This window comes from Oncorhynchus mykiss, chromosome 18, assembly GCF_057628025.1.
Source record: "Oncorhynchus mykiss isolate SJ-2025 chromosome 18, ASM5762802v1, whole genome shotgun sequence".
In the NCBI taxonomy this organism is placed as follows: Eukaryota; Metazoa; Chordata; class Actinopteri; order Salmoniformes; family Salmonidae; genus Oncorhynchus; species Oncorhynchus mykiss.
Window position 1 is genome coordinate 19,402,870 of NC_143039.1, and position 17,131 is coordinate 19,420,000.

Below are 17,131 nucleotides of genomic sequence, written 5' to 3' on the forward strand. Positions count from 1 at the left end.
CTTGCCTGTTTCTGGACTTTGTACCCGCCTGCCTGACTATGAGCCTGTCTGCCACTCTGTACCTCCTGGACTCTGATCTGGTTTAGACCTTTTGCCTGTCCACGACCATTCTCTTGCCTAACCCTTTGGTTTAATACACATTGTAAGACTCCAACCACCTGCCTCCTGTGTCTGCGTTTGGGTCTCGCCTTGTGCCTTGATACAGAGCTTTGAATAGGCCAACATCTACTGGACAGGTTACGATAGCCTGTTACAGTTTGTTGAGATGCGTGCATGCATGCCATTGTCGTGGCAATTCTACACAGGGACACCCAAAGTCAATCTTAAATGAAACATTGTTTATTAACAGTTAACTGGAGAGGTTCCAACAAACTTGATGCACCATAGTGCACGTCTGTCAGGAGCTCTTTCGGGGCAGTCCCGTTAGAGCTCTTATAGTATACTGCTTACAGACACATTACATAGGCATGACTTTGCTTATCAATCATAATTAATTAATCATTAACATTTGGTTCATGTATGTGACAGACCAATACCTCATGAGGCTTCTTCTCTCCAAGCTGAAACCTTGAAACTGAGATATTCTTTTGTTCTCAAAACAAGGTTCTGCCAAATTGCAGATACTGATAATGAGTATTCAGTCACTTGCAAGAACACATAAACTGCTTACTAGAAAAGCACAAACCGAACACAGAAATTGGTTATTAGAAAAGCACAAACATAAAATGTTCCATCACACCATCAGAGTGGAAGGTAGGCCTTGAGCCTGGAGCACATTTTCACATGCAAATAGCACTCGATCATGTGGCTCAAATTCAAGGTGTGTATTTTACTACTTGAACTTACTGGAAATATTACGCACTGTGGCTGTAATGAACAGGACAACCAATAGCTGTCTAATTTATAATCTATATGTCTAGAATCTAGTCTAATCCAAATCAACAAATCCCCAACAGGAGGAAATAAAGAGAGAGGAGGAGGACAGTTTCAATGTTTTTATTTAGAATTCTAAGGATTCTGGAGATAGCTTCTTTTTTTTATATAAGAGCAAGAAACATGACAATCACAGTTTTAACAATCTGGACGATATATTGACGAGGAGTTTCTTTGGCACCAGTGGATTAAGAGAAGACGACATAGACTACTTCACTAACACTTTACTTGAAGCCGACAGATATACAATAATGCGATATTACCTGTTGTACATTATGTATGAACCAGGGGAGGCTGCTGAGGGGAGGACGACTCATTGTAAAGGCTGGAACGGAGTGAACGGAATGGCATTGATGGATTTGATACTAATCCACTTATTCTGCTCCAGCCATTACCAGGAGGCCGTCCTCCCCAATGGAGGTGCCACGACTCTGTGGTATGAAGCCTTATAATGTTTTATTATCAACTGTTGCCATGCTATATCTCTCTATGTTTTCTATACATTCACTGAGAGATGATACAGTACTAAGATATTCGAGGATCATAAATGATGATAGCTACAGATTGTACACCAGATAATGTGATATAACCAAAGAGTTTTGGTATCCATTACTGGGAGTTACAGATTTGCCGATACAAAACGCTGCTATAGATTCTTCAATTAACCTGGTATTGGCGATACGCTCTTTGTTCTCAATTCTGGAAAGCAGTTATCTTATAAATGTCCATGTCCAGGGGCAGGTGGTTCTATAAACAGCAGAGAAACCTCAGAAAGATAGTAAATCAAGTGTTTTGTATCAATGTGTGTAGAGCTTTGTTTTAACGTGACACACTGTCTGGCCGTGGCCGCTTCGCATAGAAATGACTAGTTCTGTCGAAGATGCTGGGAAATTCTAGATGTAGCTAAGATGGCGAGGATCCTCCTTGCGTGGTACGAAACATGGATTTACTATCTGAGTTTTCAGTGTTTTTTATAGAACCACCTGCCATTGGATAGAAGCATTTCTAAAATAACTGTTTCCCAGAATCAAGATGGAAGACAGTATCGCCAATCTTTGGTTTGATCACGTTATCTGTAACTAGTATTGTGACAAGTATTGTACTGATTGGCTTGAATTGTATCTATTAGGTCAAACAAAGTTATCATCTTACATACACAAATATAGGTTTAGGTTTAGACTTTAAGCAGTAGCATAAGAAGATAATTATACCTTTTTAACAACTTCATCATCCTTTTTCACATGTGAAACAGACATCTGCCCCTGACACACGCACACACACACACACACACACACACACACACACGCACGCACGCACGCACGCACGCACGCACGCACACACACACACACACACACACACATGCAAGCACATAGATTGCACACAATGACATACAGGCAGACACGCAGACATGAACTGTAATTGTGTGTGTGTGGGTGTGTGTTTTTGAACAGAGGGTCTGTCTGAGTTTTTTAGAGGATGATGGGCAGAGTGTGGGAGTGGGAATGGGGAAGTATTTTAGTAGGTATAGGTGTATTTATTTTGTGTGTGTGTGTTTTAGGGGACTTTGACAGCTGGGCCTCCTCTTCCACAAGTCTCCCCTCCTTCTCCTACTCCTCTTCCTTCTCCTCCACCTCTTTCTACACTTTCTTCTCTCCTTCCTTCTACTTTTTCTCTCCTTCCTTCTCCTACTCTTTCTCTCCTTCCTTCTACTCTTTCTCCCTCTGCACTTTCTCCTCCCTGTCTTCCTCATCGAAGGGCGAGATAGAGTGGAAGGCATCATGCGGGAGCGTGGCAGAGAGAGTGTACTCCTCCCTCACTGCCTCCGTCATAACCGACAGATCCACATCCGCCTCAGGAACGTCGGATTCTAGGAACGGTTTGGAATCAGAAAAACCGTTGGATTCTGGAATTTCGTCAGATTCTGGAACTTCACTGACAGCCACCTCTTCCATCTCCAAAGCCTCAGCCTTGGACTCCTCCAGCCCTGGAGCCAGTTGGGAGTGCACCTCGGTGAAGAGGACCTCCTCATCAGGGCTGGCCAGCGGGGAGATCTCAATGGAGGCCACGGCAGTAGGCGAGACCCCGGTCTGGGATGAGGCCTCCACCTCTGCTTCAGCTTCAGGTTGGCCCTCAGACTTACGATTCTGTTACAGCAGGATGTAGTCATGTCAGATGAATCCACAACAATGTGAGTGTTTGTGTGTGTGTGTGTGTGTGTGTGTGTACTGACCTTCTTGATGCTGAACGTGAGAGGGGACACTTTGAAGGAGGAACTCTTTGGGTGGTTGGGTGTCAGGCTCTTCTTCATCTTCTCTCGTTTCTCCTGTGACACAATCTTGTTCATCTTCTTCTCTATATTCGCTTTGGAGAAGGCCCTCTTCAGACTGTCCACCTGCAATACATTGTGCAATACCATGCAGTCAGTACATAGCAGGAAATCTCCTAACCCTTACCCCTAACCTCCGACCCCTGATCTTAAGCTCTGCAATACATCAATAGTCAGCATTGAAAACGCCACACGGCCACAGAACATGACCTTGACCCCTAACCTCTCACCCATAGACTTTGACCCCTAATGCCGGTTTTCTACATCACTCACCTTCTTTAGACTAGAGCGTTTAAACTTATCCGTGCGGGATTTGTCTGTGTGCTCTCCGGCCATCTCGTATACGTCATCTCCCACCTCGTCCAGGTCCGCCTCCAGCCCTACGTCCTCGTCCGAGGATAGGTCAATGGTGTGAAGCCCCTCCTCCGTGGAGCGGTTGGCGTCGATGACGGCGGTGGGCTCCTCCCCCTCCTCAGCTTCACGGGGGAAAGGAACAGTATCCTTGACAAACACACTGGTTGGGATTTCATTCTCCTCCTACAGAGAGAGAGGGAAGAGGGAGGGAGAAGGAGAAGAGGGAGGAAGGTAGACGAGTAGGGAAGGAGAGAAAGAGAATGAGAAGGTGTAAAAAGGAAAGTGTATGATAAGAAGTTAGAGAAAGGAACTCATGGACAGTACGTTCATCATTCAAAACAGATGTGGTGTGTTGCTATCTTTAATTATCTTTATTAATAGCTAATAGTTTAGGAGTGTGTCACATTTATAATACCATTCAAAAGTTCGGGGTCACTTAGAAATGTCCTTGCATCGCTAACACTCCAAACTAACGGGTGAGTTGTCATGGTAACACCAGAATAGAACTTGTGATGAGTGGCAGCTTCGTTAAATAGTACCCGCAAAACACCAGTCTCAATGTCAACAGTGAAGAGGCGACTCTGGGATGCTGGCCTTCTAATCAGAGTTCCTCTGTCCAGTGTCTGTGTTCTTTTGCCCATCTTAATATTTTATTTTTATTGGCCAGACTGAGATATGTCTTTTTCGTTGCAACTCTGCCTAGAAGGCCAGCAGTTGAGACTAGTGTTTTGCGGGTATTATTTAATGAAGCTGCCAGTTGAGCACTTGTGTTGCATCTGTTTCTCAAACTAGACACTCTAATGTACTTGTCCTCTTGCTCAGTTGTGCACCGGGGCCTCCCACATCTCTTTCTATTCTGGTTAGAGCCAGTTTGCGCTGTTCTGTGAAGGGAGTAGTACACAGTGTTGAAAGAGATCTTCAGTTTCTTGGCAATTTCTCGCATTGAATAGCCTTCATTTCTCAGAACAAGAATAGACTGATGAGTTTCAGAAGAACGTTCTTTGTTTCTGGCCATTTTGAGCCATACCAGAACCTTGTGATTTTTTTTACACTACTTATTAGTTTCCACCAAACGCCAATATTATCAAGCCTGTAAGACTGAGTAAGTGGTTAAGTGGTATCTTAAAGGGAAAGTTCCGCTTGTTAAGTTTTTTTCCCATTCTTTTGGGATTGAGGCCAGGAGATTTTTCATTTTAAAACTGTTGTCATTCCAGCTAGAGCGACTTACAGGAGCAATTAGGGTTAAGTGTTTTGAGTCAGCTCAGGGATTCGAACCAGCGATCTTTCGGTTAAAGATATATACAGTAGCTGGCATTCTGAAGACTCTTTACTCTGGACTGCTTCTGATGTATGACAACGTTGAAAACCTTCTGTGGTGACGTGTGGTGGTGGGGAACTACATAGGCCTATTAACGTTGAAAACCTTCTGTGGTGACGTGTGGTGGTGGGGAACTACATAGGCCTATTAACGTTGAAAACCTTCTGTGGTGACGTGTGGTGGTGGGGAACTACATAGGCCTATTAACGTTGAAAACCTTCTGTGGTGACGTGTGGTGGTGGGGAACTACATAGGCCTATTAACGTTGAAAACCTTCTGTGGTGGCGTGTGGTGGTGGGGAACTACATAGGCCTATTAACGTTGAAAACCTTCTGTGGTGACGTGTGGTGGTGGGGAACTACATAGGCCTATTAACGTTGAAAACCTTCTGTGGTGACGTGTGGTGGTGGGGAACTACATAGGCCTATTAACGTTGAAAACCTTCTGTGGTGACGTGTGGTGGTGGGGAACTACATAGGCCTATTAACGTTGAAAACCTTCTGTGGTGACGTGTGGTGGTGGGGAACTACATAGGCCTATTAACGTTGAAAACCTTCTGTGGTGACGTGTGGTGGTGGGGAACTACATAGGCCTATTAACGTTGAAAACCTTCTGTGGTGACGTGTGGTGGTGGGGAACTACATAGGCCTATTAACGTTGAAAACCTTCTGTGGTGACGTGTGGTGGTGGGGAACTACATAGGCCTATTAACGTTGAAAACCTTCTGTGGTGACGTGTGGTGGTGGGGAACTACATAGGCCTATTAACGTTGAAAACCTTCTGTGGTGACGTGTGGTGGTGGGGAACTACATAGGCCTATTAACGTTGAAAACCTTCTGTGGTGACGTGTGGTGGTGGGGAACTACATAGGCCTATTAACGTTGAAAACCTTCTGTGGTGACGTGTGGTGGTGGGGAACTACATAGGCCTATTAACGTTGAAAACCTTCTGTGGTGACGTGTGGTGGTGGGGAACTACATAGGCCTATTAACGTTGAAAACCTTCTGTGGTGACGTGTGGTGGTGGGGAACTACATAGGCCTATTAACGTTGAAAACCTTCTGTGGTGACGTGTGGTGGTGGGGAACTACATAGGCCTATTAACGTTGAAAACCTTCTGTGGTGACGTGTGGTGGTGGGGAACTACATAGGCCTATTAACGTTGAAAACCTTCTGTGGTGACGTGTGGTGGTGGGGAACTACATAGGCCTATTAACGTTGAAAACCTTCTGTGGTGACGTGTGGTGGTGGGGAACTACATCGGCCTATTAACGTTGAAAACGTTCTGTGGTGACGTGTGGTGGTGGGGAACTACATAGGCCTATTAACGTTGAAAACCTTCTGTGATGACGTGTGGTGGTGGGGAACTACATAGGCCTATTAACGTTGAAAACCTTCTGTGGTGACGTGTGGTGGTGGGGAACTACATCGGCCTATTAACGTTGAAAACCTTCTGTGGTGACGTGTGGTGGTGGGGAACTACATCGGCCTATTAACGTTGAAAACCTTCTGTGGTGACGTGTGGTGGTGGGGAACTACATAGGCCTATTAACGTTGAAAACCTTCTGTGGTGACGTGTGGTGGTGGGGAACTACATAGGCCTATTAACGTTGAAAACCTTCTGTGGTGACGTGTGGTGGTGGGGAACTACATAGGCCTATTAACGTTGAAAACCTTCTGTGGTGACGTGTGGTGGTGGGGAACTACATAGGCCTATTAACGTTGAAAACCTTCTGTGGTGACGTGTGGTGGTGGGGAACTACATAGGCCTATTAACATTGAAAACCTTCTGTGATGACGTGTGGTGGTGGGGAACTACATAGGCCTATTAACGTTGAAAACCTTCTGTGGTGACGTGTGTTGGTGGGGAACTACATAGGCCTATTAACGTTGAAAACCTTCTGTGGTGACGTGTGGTGGTGGGGAACTACATAGGCCTATTAACGTTGAAAACCTTCTGTGGTGACGTGTGGTGGTGGGGAACTACATAGGCCTATTAACGTTGAAAACCTTCTGTGGTGACGTGTGGTGGTGGGGAACTACATAGGCCTATTAACGTTGAAAACCTTCTGTGGTGACGTGTGGTGGTGGGGAACTACATAGGCCTATTAACGTTGAAAACCTTCTGTGGTGACGTGTGGTGGTGGGGAACTACATCGGCCTATTAACGTTGAAAACGTTCTGTGGTGACGTGTGGTGGTGGGGAACTACATAGGCCTATTAACGTTGAAAACCTTCTGTGATGACGTGTGGTGGTGGGGAACTACATAGGCCTATTAACGTTGAAAACCTTCTGTGGTGACGTGTGCTGGTGGGGAACTACATAGGCCTATTAACGTTGAAAACCTTCTGTGTTGACGTGTGGTGGTGGGGAACTACATCGGCCTATTAACGTTGAAAACCTTCTGTGGTGACGTGTGGTGGTGGGGAACTACATAGGCCTATTAACGTTGAAAACCTTCTGTGGTGACGTGTGGTGGTGGGGAACTACATAGGCCTATTAACGTTGAAAACCTTCTGTGGTGACGTGTGGTGGTGGGGAACTACATAGGCCTATTAACGTTGAAAACCTTCTGTGGTGACGTGTGGTGGTGGGGAACTACATAGGCCTATTAACGTTGAAAACCTTCTGTGGTGACGTGTGGTGGTGGGGAACTACATAGGCCTATTAACGTTGAAAACCTTCTGTGGTGACGTGTGGTGGTGGGGAACTACATAGGCCTATTAACGTTGAAAACCTTCTGTGGTGACGTGTGGTGGTGGGGAACTACATAGGCCTATTAACGTTGAAAACCTTCTGTGGTGGCGTGTGGTGGTGGGGAACTACATAGGCCTATTAACGTTGAAAACCTTCTGTGGTGACGTGTGGTGGTGGGGAACTACATAGGCCTATTAACGTTGAAAACCTTCTGTGGTGACGTGTGGTGGTGGGGAACTACATAGGCCTATTAACGTTGAAAACCTTCTGTGGTGACGTGTGGTGGTGGGGAACTACATAGGCCTATTAACGTTGAAAACCTTCTGTGGTGACGTGTGGTGGTGGGGAACTACATAGGCCTATTAACGTTGAAAACCTTCTGTGGTGACGTGTGGTGGTGGGGAACTACATAGGCCTATTAACGTTGAAAACCTTCTGTGGTGACGTGTGGTGGTGGGGAACTACATAGGCCTATTAACGTTGAAAACCTTCTGTGGTGACGTGTGGTGGTGGGGAACTACATAGGCCTATTAACGTTGAAAACCTTCTGTGGTGACGTGTGGTGGTGGGGAACTACATAGGCCTATTAACGTTGAAAACCTTCTGTGGTGACGTGTGGTGGTGGGGAACTACATAGGCCTATTAACGTTGAAAACCTTCTGTGGTGACGTGTGGTGGTGGGGAACTACATAGGCCTATTAACGTTGAAAACCTTCTGTGGTGACGTGTGGTGGTGGGGAACTACATAGGCCTATTAACGTTGAAAACCTTCTGTGGTGACGTGTGGTGGTGGGGAACTACATAGGCCTATTAACGTTGAAAACCTTCTGTGGTGACGTGTGGTGGTGGGGAACTACATAGGCCTATTAACGTTGAAAACCTTCTGTGGTGACGTGTGGTGGTGGGGAACTACATAGGCCTATTAACGTTGAAAACCTTCTGTGGTGACGTGTGGTGGTGGGGAACTACATAGGCCTATTAACGTTGAAAACCTTCTGTGGTGACGTGTGGTGGTGGGGAACTACATAGGCCTATTAACGTTGAAAACCTTCTGTGGTGACGTGTGGTGGTGGGGAACTACATAGGCCTATTAACGTTGAAAACCTTCTGTGGTGACGTGTGGTGGTGGGGAACTACATCGGCCTATTAACGTTGAAAACGTTCTGTGGTGACGTGTGGTGGTGGGGAACTACATAGGCCTATTAACGTTGAAAACCTTCTGTGATGACGTGTGGTGGTGGGGAACTACATAGGCCTATTAACGTTGAAAACCTTCTGTGGTGACGTGTGGTGGTGGGGAACTACATCGGCCTATTAACGTTGAAAACCTTCTGTGGTGACGTGTGGTGGTGGGGAACTACATCGGCCTATTAACGTTGAAAACCTTCTGTGGTGACGTGTGGTGGTGGGGAACTACATAGGCCTATTAACGTTGAAAACCTTCTGTGGTGACGTGTGGTGGTGGGGAACTACATAGGCCTATTAACGTTGAAAACCTTCTGTGGTGACGTGTGGTGGTGGGGAACTACATAGGCCTATTAACGTTGAAAACCTTCTGTGGTGACGTGTGGTGGTGGGGAACTACATAGGCCTATTAACGTTGAAAACCTTCTGTGGTGACGTGTGGTGGTGGGGAACTACATAGGCCTATTAACATTGAAAACCTTCTGTGATGACGTGTGGTGGTGGGGAACTACATAGGCCTATTAACGTTGAAAACCTTCTGTGGTGACGTGTGTTGGTGGGGAACTACATAGGCCTATTAACGTTGAAAACCTTCTGTGGTGACGTGTGGTGGTGGGGAACTACATAGGCCTATTAACGTTGAAAACCTTCTGTGGTGACGTGTGGTGGTGGGGAACTACATAGGCCTATTAACGTTGAAAACCTTCTGTGGTGACGTGTGGTGGTGGGGAACTACATAGGCCTATTAACGTTGAAAACCTTCTGTGGTGACGTGTGGTGGTGGGGAACTACATAGGCCTATTAACGTTGAAAACCTTCTGTGGTGACGTGTGGTGGTGGGGAACTACATCGGCCTATTAACGTTGAAAACGTTCTGTGGTGACGTGTGGTGGTGGGGAACTACATAGGCCTATTAACGTTGAAAACCTTCTGTGATGACGTGTGGTGGTGGGGAACTACATAGGCCTATTAACGTTGAAAACCTTCTGTGGTGACGTGTGCTGGTGGGGAACTACATAGGCCTATTAACGTTGAAAACCTTCTGTGTTGACGTGTGGTGGTGGGGAACTACATCGGCCTATTAACGTTGAAAACCTTCTGTGGTGACGTGTGGTGGTGGGGAACTACATAGGCCTATTAACGTTGAAAACCTTCTGTGGTGACGTGTGGTGGTGGGGAACTACATAGGCCTATTAACGTTGAAAACCTTCTGTGGTGACGTGTGGTGGTGGGGAACTACATAGGCCTATTAACGTTGAAAACCTTCTGTGGTGACGTGTGGTGGTGGGGAACTACATAGGCCTATTAACGTTGAAAACCTTCTGTGGTGACGTGTGGTGGTGGGGAACTACATAGGCCTATTAACGTTGAAAACGTTCTGTGGTGACGTGTGGTGGTGGGGAACTACATAGGCCTATTAACGTTGAAAACCTTCTGTGGTGACGTGTGTTGGTGGGGAACTACATAGGCCTATTAACGTTGAAAACCTTCTGTGGTGACGTGTGGTGGTGGGGAACTACATAGGCCTATTAACGTTGAAAACGTTCTGTGGTGACGTGTGGTGGTGGGGAACTACATAGGCCTATTAACGTTGAAAACCTTCTGTGGTGACGTGTGGTGGTGGGGAACTACATAGGCCTATTAACGTTGAAAACCTTCTGTGGTGACGTGTGGTGGTGGGGAACTACATAGGCCTATTAACGTTGAAAACCTTCTGTGGTGACGTGTGGTGGTGGGGAACTACATAGGCCTATTAACGTTGAAAACCTTCTGTGGTGACGTGTGGTGGTGGGGAACTACATAGGCCTATTAACGTTGAAAACCTTCTGTAATGACGTGTGGTGGTGGGGAACTACATAGGCCTATTAACGTTGAAAACCTTCTGTGGTGACGTGTGGTGGTGGGGAACTACATAGGCCTATTAACGTTGAAAACCTTCTGTGGTGACGTGTGGTGGTGGGGAACTACATAGGCCTATTAACGTTGAAAACCTTCTGTGGTGACGTGTGGTGGTGGGGAACTACATAGGCCTATTAACGTTGAAAACCTTCTGTAATGACGTGTGGTGGTGGGGAACTACATAGGCCTATTAACGTTGAAAACCTTCTGTGGTGACGTGTGGTGGTGGGGAACTACATAGGCCTATTAACGTTGAAAACCTTCTGTGGTGACGTGTGGTGGTGGGGAACTACATAGGCCTATTAACGTTGAAAACCTTCTGTGGTGACGTGTGGTGGTGGGGAACTACATAGGCCTATTAACGTTGAAAACCTTCTGTGGTGACGTGTGGTGGTGGGGAACTACATAGGCCTATTAACGTTGAAAACGTTCTGTGGTGACGTGTGGTGGTGGGGAACTACATAGGCCTATTAACGTTGAAAACCTTCTGTGGTGACGTGTGTTGGTGGGGAACTACATAGGCCTATTAACGTTGAAAACCTTCTGTGGTGACGTGTGGTGGTGGGGAACTACATAGGCCTATTAACGTTGAAAACGTTCTGTGGTGACGTGTGGTGGTGGGGAACTACATAGGCCTATTAACGTTGAAAACCTTCTGTGGTGACGTGTGGTGGTGGGGAACTACATAGGCCTATTAACGTTGAAAACCTTCTGTGGTGACGTGTGGTGGTGGGGAACTACATAGGCCTATTAACGTTGAAAACCTTCTGTGGTGACGTGTGGTGGTGGGGAACTACATAGGCCTATTAACGTTGAAAACCTTCTGTGGTGACGTGTGGTGGTGGGGAACTACATAGGCCTATTAACGTTGAAAACCTTCTGTAATGACGTGTGGTGGTGGGGAACTACATAGGCCTATTAACGTTGAAAACCTTCTGTGGTGACGTGTGGTGGTGGGGAACTACATAGGCCTATTAACGTTGAAAACCTTCTGTGGTGACGTGTGGTGGTGGGGAACTACATAGGCCTATTAACGTTGAAAACCTTCTGTGGTGACGTGTGGTGGTGGGGAACTACATAGGCCTATTAACGTTGAAAACCTTCTGTAATGACGTGTGGTGGTGGGGAACTACATAGGCCTATTAACGTTGAAAACCTTCTGTGGTGACGTGTGGTGGTGGGGAACTACATAGGCCTATTAACGTTGAAAACCTTCTGTGGTGACGTGTGGTGGTGGGGAACTACATAGGCCTATTAACGTTGAAAACCTTCTGTGGTGACGTGTGGTGGTGGGGAACTACATAGGCCTATTAACGTTGAAAACCTTCTGTGGTGACGTGTGGTGGTGGGGAACTACATAGGCCTATTAACGTTGAAAACCTTCTGTGGTGACGTGTGGTGGTGGGGAACTACATAGGCCTATTAACGTTGAAAACCTTCTGTGGTGACGTGTGGTGGTGGGGAACTACATAGGCCTATTAACGTTGAAAACCTTCTGTGGTGACGTGTGGTGGTGGGGAACTACATAGGCCTATTAACGTTGAAAACCTTCTGTGGTGACGTGTGGTGGTGGGGAACTACATAGGCCTATTAACGTTGAAAACCTTCTGTGGTGACGTGTGGTGGTGGGGAACTACATAGGCCTATTAACGTTGAAAACCTTCTGTGGTGACGTGTGGTGGTGGGGAACTACATAGGCCTATTAACGTTGAAAACCTTCTGTGGTGACGTGTGGTGGTGGGGAACTACATAGGCCTATTAACATTGAAAACCTTCTGTAATGACGTGTGGTGGTGGGGAACTACATAGGCCTATTAACATTGAAAACCTTCTGTGGTGACGTGTGGTGGTGGGGAACTACATAGGCCTATTGAGTTATGGAATCATTGGATTTGTGTAAACGTTATTTCCAAACCATGAACACATACCATCTACATACAGTCACTAATCATTGTTACATTCCTAATGACATTTCACAAAATGGCCGACGCAACACACACACACACACACACACACACACACACACACACACACACACACACACACACACACACACACACACACACACACACACGGGAAGGATGCACACACAGTGTTGTTGGGCCCAGGCTGGAAACACAGTCCAGCCGTGATGATACGGGTACTGTGGCTGTGGGGGGGGGGGGGGGGGGGGGGGGATGTTCTGCTGGAAACTTTATCACAAAGATATCATGTAGCTCTACATTAAAGCAGGACACACACGGTTGCTGGGAACAATCATAAAGGCAAAGGAATGTCGAAGAAGAGGGGAAGGAAGCCAAGGCAACACACACACAGACGCACACACGCACGCACACAGGGGAGGGAAGCCAAGGCAACACACACACAGATGCACACACGCATGCACACAGGGGAAAGAAGCCAAGGCGAGGCAGCACTCAGAGTTTCCACCAAATGCTGGACATGGGCCAAACCCTGAGAGGAGGAGAGAGAAGAGGAGGGAGGGAGGGAAGGGAGCGAGGGAAGGAAGGAGAGAGAAAGGAGAGAGAAGGAAAGGAGAGAGAAAGGAGAGGGAAGGGAGGAGAGAGAAGAGAGAGAGGGAGGGAAAGGAGAGAGGAGGAGAGAGAAGAGGAGAGAGGGAGGGAAAGGAGAGAGGAGGAGAGAGAAGAGGAGAGAGGGAGGGAAAGGAAAGAGGAGAAGAGAGAAGAGGAGAGGGAGGGAAAGGAGAGAGGAGGAGAGAGAAGAGGAGAGAGGGAGGGAGAAGTGAGAAGGGAGAGAGAAGAGGAGAGACACATGCACACGTACGTACACACACACACCCTGGAGAACATCTGTCTTCCTCAGGCACCATAACCCAACCTCAGATAACAAAGTATTATTCTCTACACATTTGACCTTAACAACAATTACTCTGGACGCACGCACGCACGCACATGCATACACACACACACACACACACACACACACACACACACACACGCGCACGCACGCACGCAAGCACGCACGCACGCACGCACACACACACACACACACATGCAAAATGCAGTAGGGAGTTGTGGAGGAAATGCAACGTCTGTTTTTGCAAGATAAAGTTTGAGGGCTGTGTATTTAATACTCTAATAAAATAGTACAGTTCTGACACACTCCGCAGACTGGACAGCTTGTGAAGTGAGTAATGGTCATGGAATTGACTCTTCACTCTCCTCTGAAAAGGTTTCCAGTACTGTATATATCTCCCACTTCTCTTATACCAGGCCTATACAGTGTATAGAAAGTTTACAACTCAGAATGTTCCATAATATCTGTGGGTGTAAGTTTGTCCTCGCACACACACGCATACACACACACACACACACACTCACACACACACACGCATACACACACACACACGCACACACACACACACACACACACACACACGCAAACTTGCTTCCCCCCTCACCAAGGAATTTCCTGATGAACAAAAAAGGTCCCACTCGGCTCAGAGGAATGCATTCACCTTTAGGCTAGCATTAGCTATGGTACCTTTGGCTTTCTTTAGCTACCCTTAGCTTATTTAGCTACCCTTAGCTTATTTAGCTATCCTTAGCTTATTTATCTACCCTTAGCTTATTTAGCTACCCTTAGCTTATTTAGCTACCCTTAGCTTATTTATCTTCTTTCAGCTACATTTAGCTCTTACCTTTAGATTAATTTAGCTACCTCTAGCTTATTTAGCTTCCCTCAGATGCAGTTAGCTGCTACCCTTAGCTTCATTTAGTTGCTACCCTTAGCTTCACTTAGCTACCCTCATCTTCATTTAGCTACCCTTAGCTTAATTTAGCAACCCTTAGCTTAATTTTGCTACCCTTAGTTTATTTAGCTTCCCTTAGCTACATTTCATTTAGCTGCCTTTAGCTGCTACTCTTAGCCTTACCTTTAGCTGTAACTTGTGTGTTTTAGCTGGCTCCCATAGCTACTGTAAGAGTCTAGGACACTGGAGACACCGGTCAGTGATCTTCAGGTCAGAGAAGTTGGAGCTCTCGGATGATCCCAGAGATTCAGTCTTGGAATTCCAAGTTGGATGACCATATTTTCCTTGAAGTCCCAGTATTCTTGAATGCACTGATTCAGATGTTCGAATATTTCCAAGTCCCAAGTTCCCAGATACACACACCATCAACAATATCTACAACCGATCAATCACTCAACAGTCTGACAGAAGCGAAATTGGCAAGCCAAGCCAAGCCAAGGTGTTCCATGATATTAAGTAATAGCATACAGTAGCTTAGCATTATCAGAGTTCTGTCACTGTAATTTAGCTAACTTCAGTTGGAAACCTGTTATTCTTGTGTTACATGTGTCAACACCTACACAAGTCCAAACACGTTATACCAATGAAACACAGACATTCATTTTGCCAATGCAGCTGCCACCAAGATGCTAATTACATCAAGAGACATTTCGAGAGTAGGAGAGAGAGAGAGAGTGTTTTGCTTTACTCTAGGTTTCCCTGTGCTGCCTATAAGGTGTGGTTCCTCCAGTGAACACATGCATGACAGGCCTGCTACTGCTACCTCACTGTACCAGTCAGAGTCAAGGTACAGTACCTCCTCCCCTAGTTAAGAGGAGTGAGAGAGCCCAGATGTCCGCCTACCTAACAGTGTTTGTGTTAACGCAGGGTGAGTGTGTGTGTGTGTTGTCATATGTATCAGCATATTATTGCCTTGTGTTATTACCAATGTAATGGATCCATCACATTAATACGACTGGGCCTATGGACTGGAGAGACGTTACTTTTTGAGCACAGAGACACACACACCTACACACGTTAATCTGTCACACATTCCAGTGTCTGGTCCTCAGCACAGATGATAGAAAACAGCTGTTATATGCTCAACACATTGATTGAGTATTGGTTGGTGTGTGTGTGTGTGTGTGTGTGTGTGTGTGTGTGTGTGTGTGTGTGTGTGTGTGTGTGTGTGTGTGTGTGTGTGTGTGTGTGTGTGTGTGTGTGTGTGTGTGTGTGTGTGTGTGTGTGTGTGTGTGTGTGTGTGTGTGTGTGTACCAGAAAGATGTGAGCGAAGGAGGAGTAGAGATGGAAAGTACATTCTTTAAAGAAAAGGTTCCAAAAGGGTTCCTTGGCTGTCCCCAATAGGATAACTATTTTTGGTTCCAGGTAGAACTATTTTGGGTTCTATGTAGAACTCTCTGTGTAAAGGGTTCTACGTGGAACTCAAAAGGGTTCTACCTGGAACCAAAAAGGGTTATTCAAAGTGTTCTCCTATGGGGAGAGCTGAAGAACATTTTTATTAAGTTCTTAGATAGCACCTTTTTATCTCCGAGTGTAGAGAGAGAATAGTGGTCAACAATCCTACTAGCCTTTGAACTACCACTAACACTTAGAAAGAGATCAAGACAGACAGAGAAAGGGAGAGGGGGCGAGAGAGTCCTGCCAAGCTCTCTATCAGCCAGGTCACGAGACCAACACAATGACAGCTTTTGTATCTCACTGTGTGTGGGTGTGTCCATAGCTCTGCTTTGTATGTGCAGATAGTGATAATAATGTACTCTATTACAGAGAGAGAGAGAGAGAGAGAGGGGGGGGGCAGAAAGAGAGGGAGAGAGAGAGAGAGAGAGCGAGAGAGAGAGAGAGAGAGAGAAGGGGAGAGAGAGAGAGAGAGAGAGAGAGAGAGAGAGAGAGAGAGAGAGAGAGAGAGAGAGAGAGAGAGGGATGAAGTTGTGAAACTCTACTGATGGGGCAAACCACATTCCTCGTTCTGCATGGTTAGTAACCACACACACAGTTTCAACCAATCACATCTCTCTCCTAGGAATGACCCCTCAACACATTGTTCACACACACACACACACACACACACACACACACACACACACACACACACACACACACACACACACACACACACACACACACACACACACACACACTTGTTTTGTAAAATGTACTAATGAGGTTACAGTATTTCCCTCATGGATTTTAGAACAGACACTGTCCACTATTTCACACACCCCTCTGGTATTTGCCCACACCCAGAGGAATGGGGCTGGGTGCCCCTTAGACTGGCCCATCCAGTGGTCTGTAGAAATGATAATGGACCTACATTCATGCAGTTCATTGACTGTGTCCAGCTCACTGATAATCACCACTGATAATCACCACTGATAATCACCTAAATTAAAGATGGACAGTCAGGGAGCATCAAAATTCCAAAAATTATGTTTAGAGGACAATAACAAATAAAGAATTGACAGTGAGAAAATATAGCACATTTTCAGTGCGGCTCTCCGGACCTTGTTGAAGACCGAATGTGGCACAAACTCCCTCACTCCTCACTTCTGTTCGTGTCTACAAACCTGAACCAAACTCCCTCACTCCTCACTTCTGTTCGTGTCTACAAACCTGAACCAAACTCCCTCACTCCTCACTTCTGTTAGTG

The 17,131-nt window shown here is 46.2% G+C and overlaps 1 protein-coding gene across 1 annotated transcript in view; it reads right to left on the minus strand.

Moving 5' to 3' along the window:
* Positions 1-980: 980 nt before the first annotated feature.
* LOC110495627 (caveolae-associated protein 2) overlaps positions 981-17,131 on the minus strand; it is a 22,630-nt gene continuing 6,479 nt past the window's right edge. Inside the window, exons 3-5 of the mRNA XM_036951853.2 lie at positions 3,533-3,796; positions 3,164-3,325; positions 981-3,077 (exon numbers count right to left, since the gene is read on the minus strand). Coding sequence (XP_036807748.2) covers positions 2,640-3,077; positions 3,164-3,325; positions 3,533-3,796 — 864 coding nt within the window. The 3' untranslated portion in view covers positions 981-2,639. The remainder of the gene's footprint in view (positions 3,078-3,163; positions 3,326-3,532; positions 3,797-17,131) is intronic.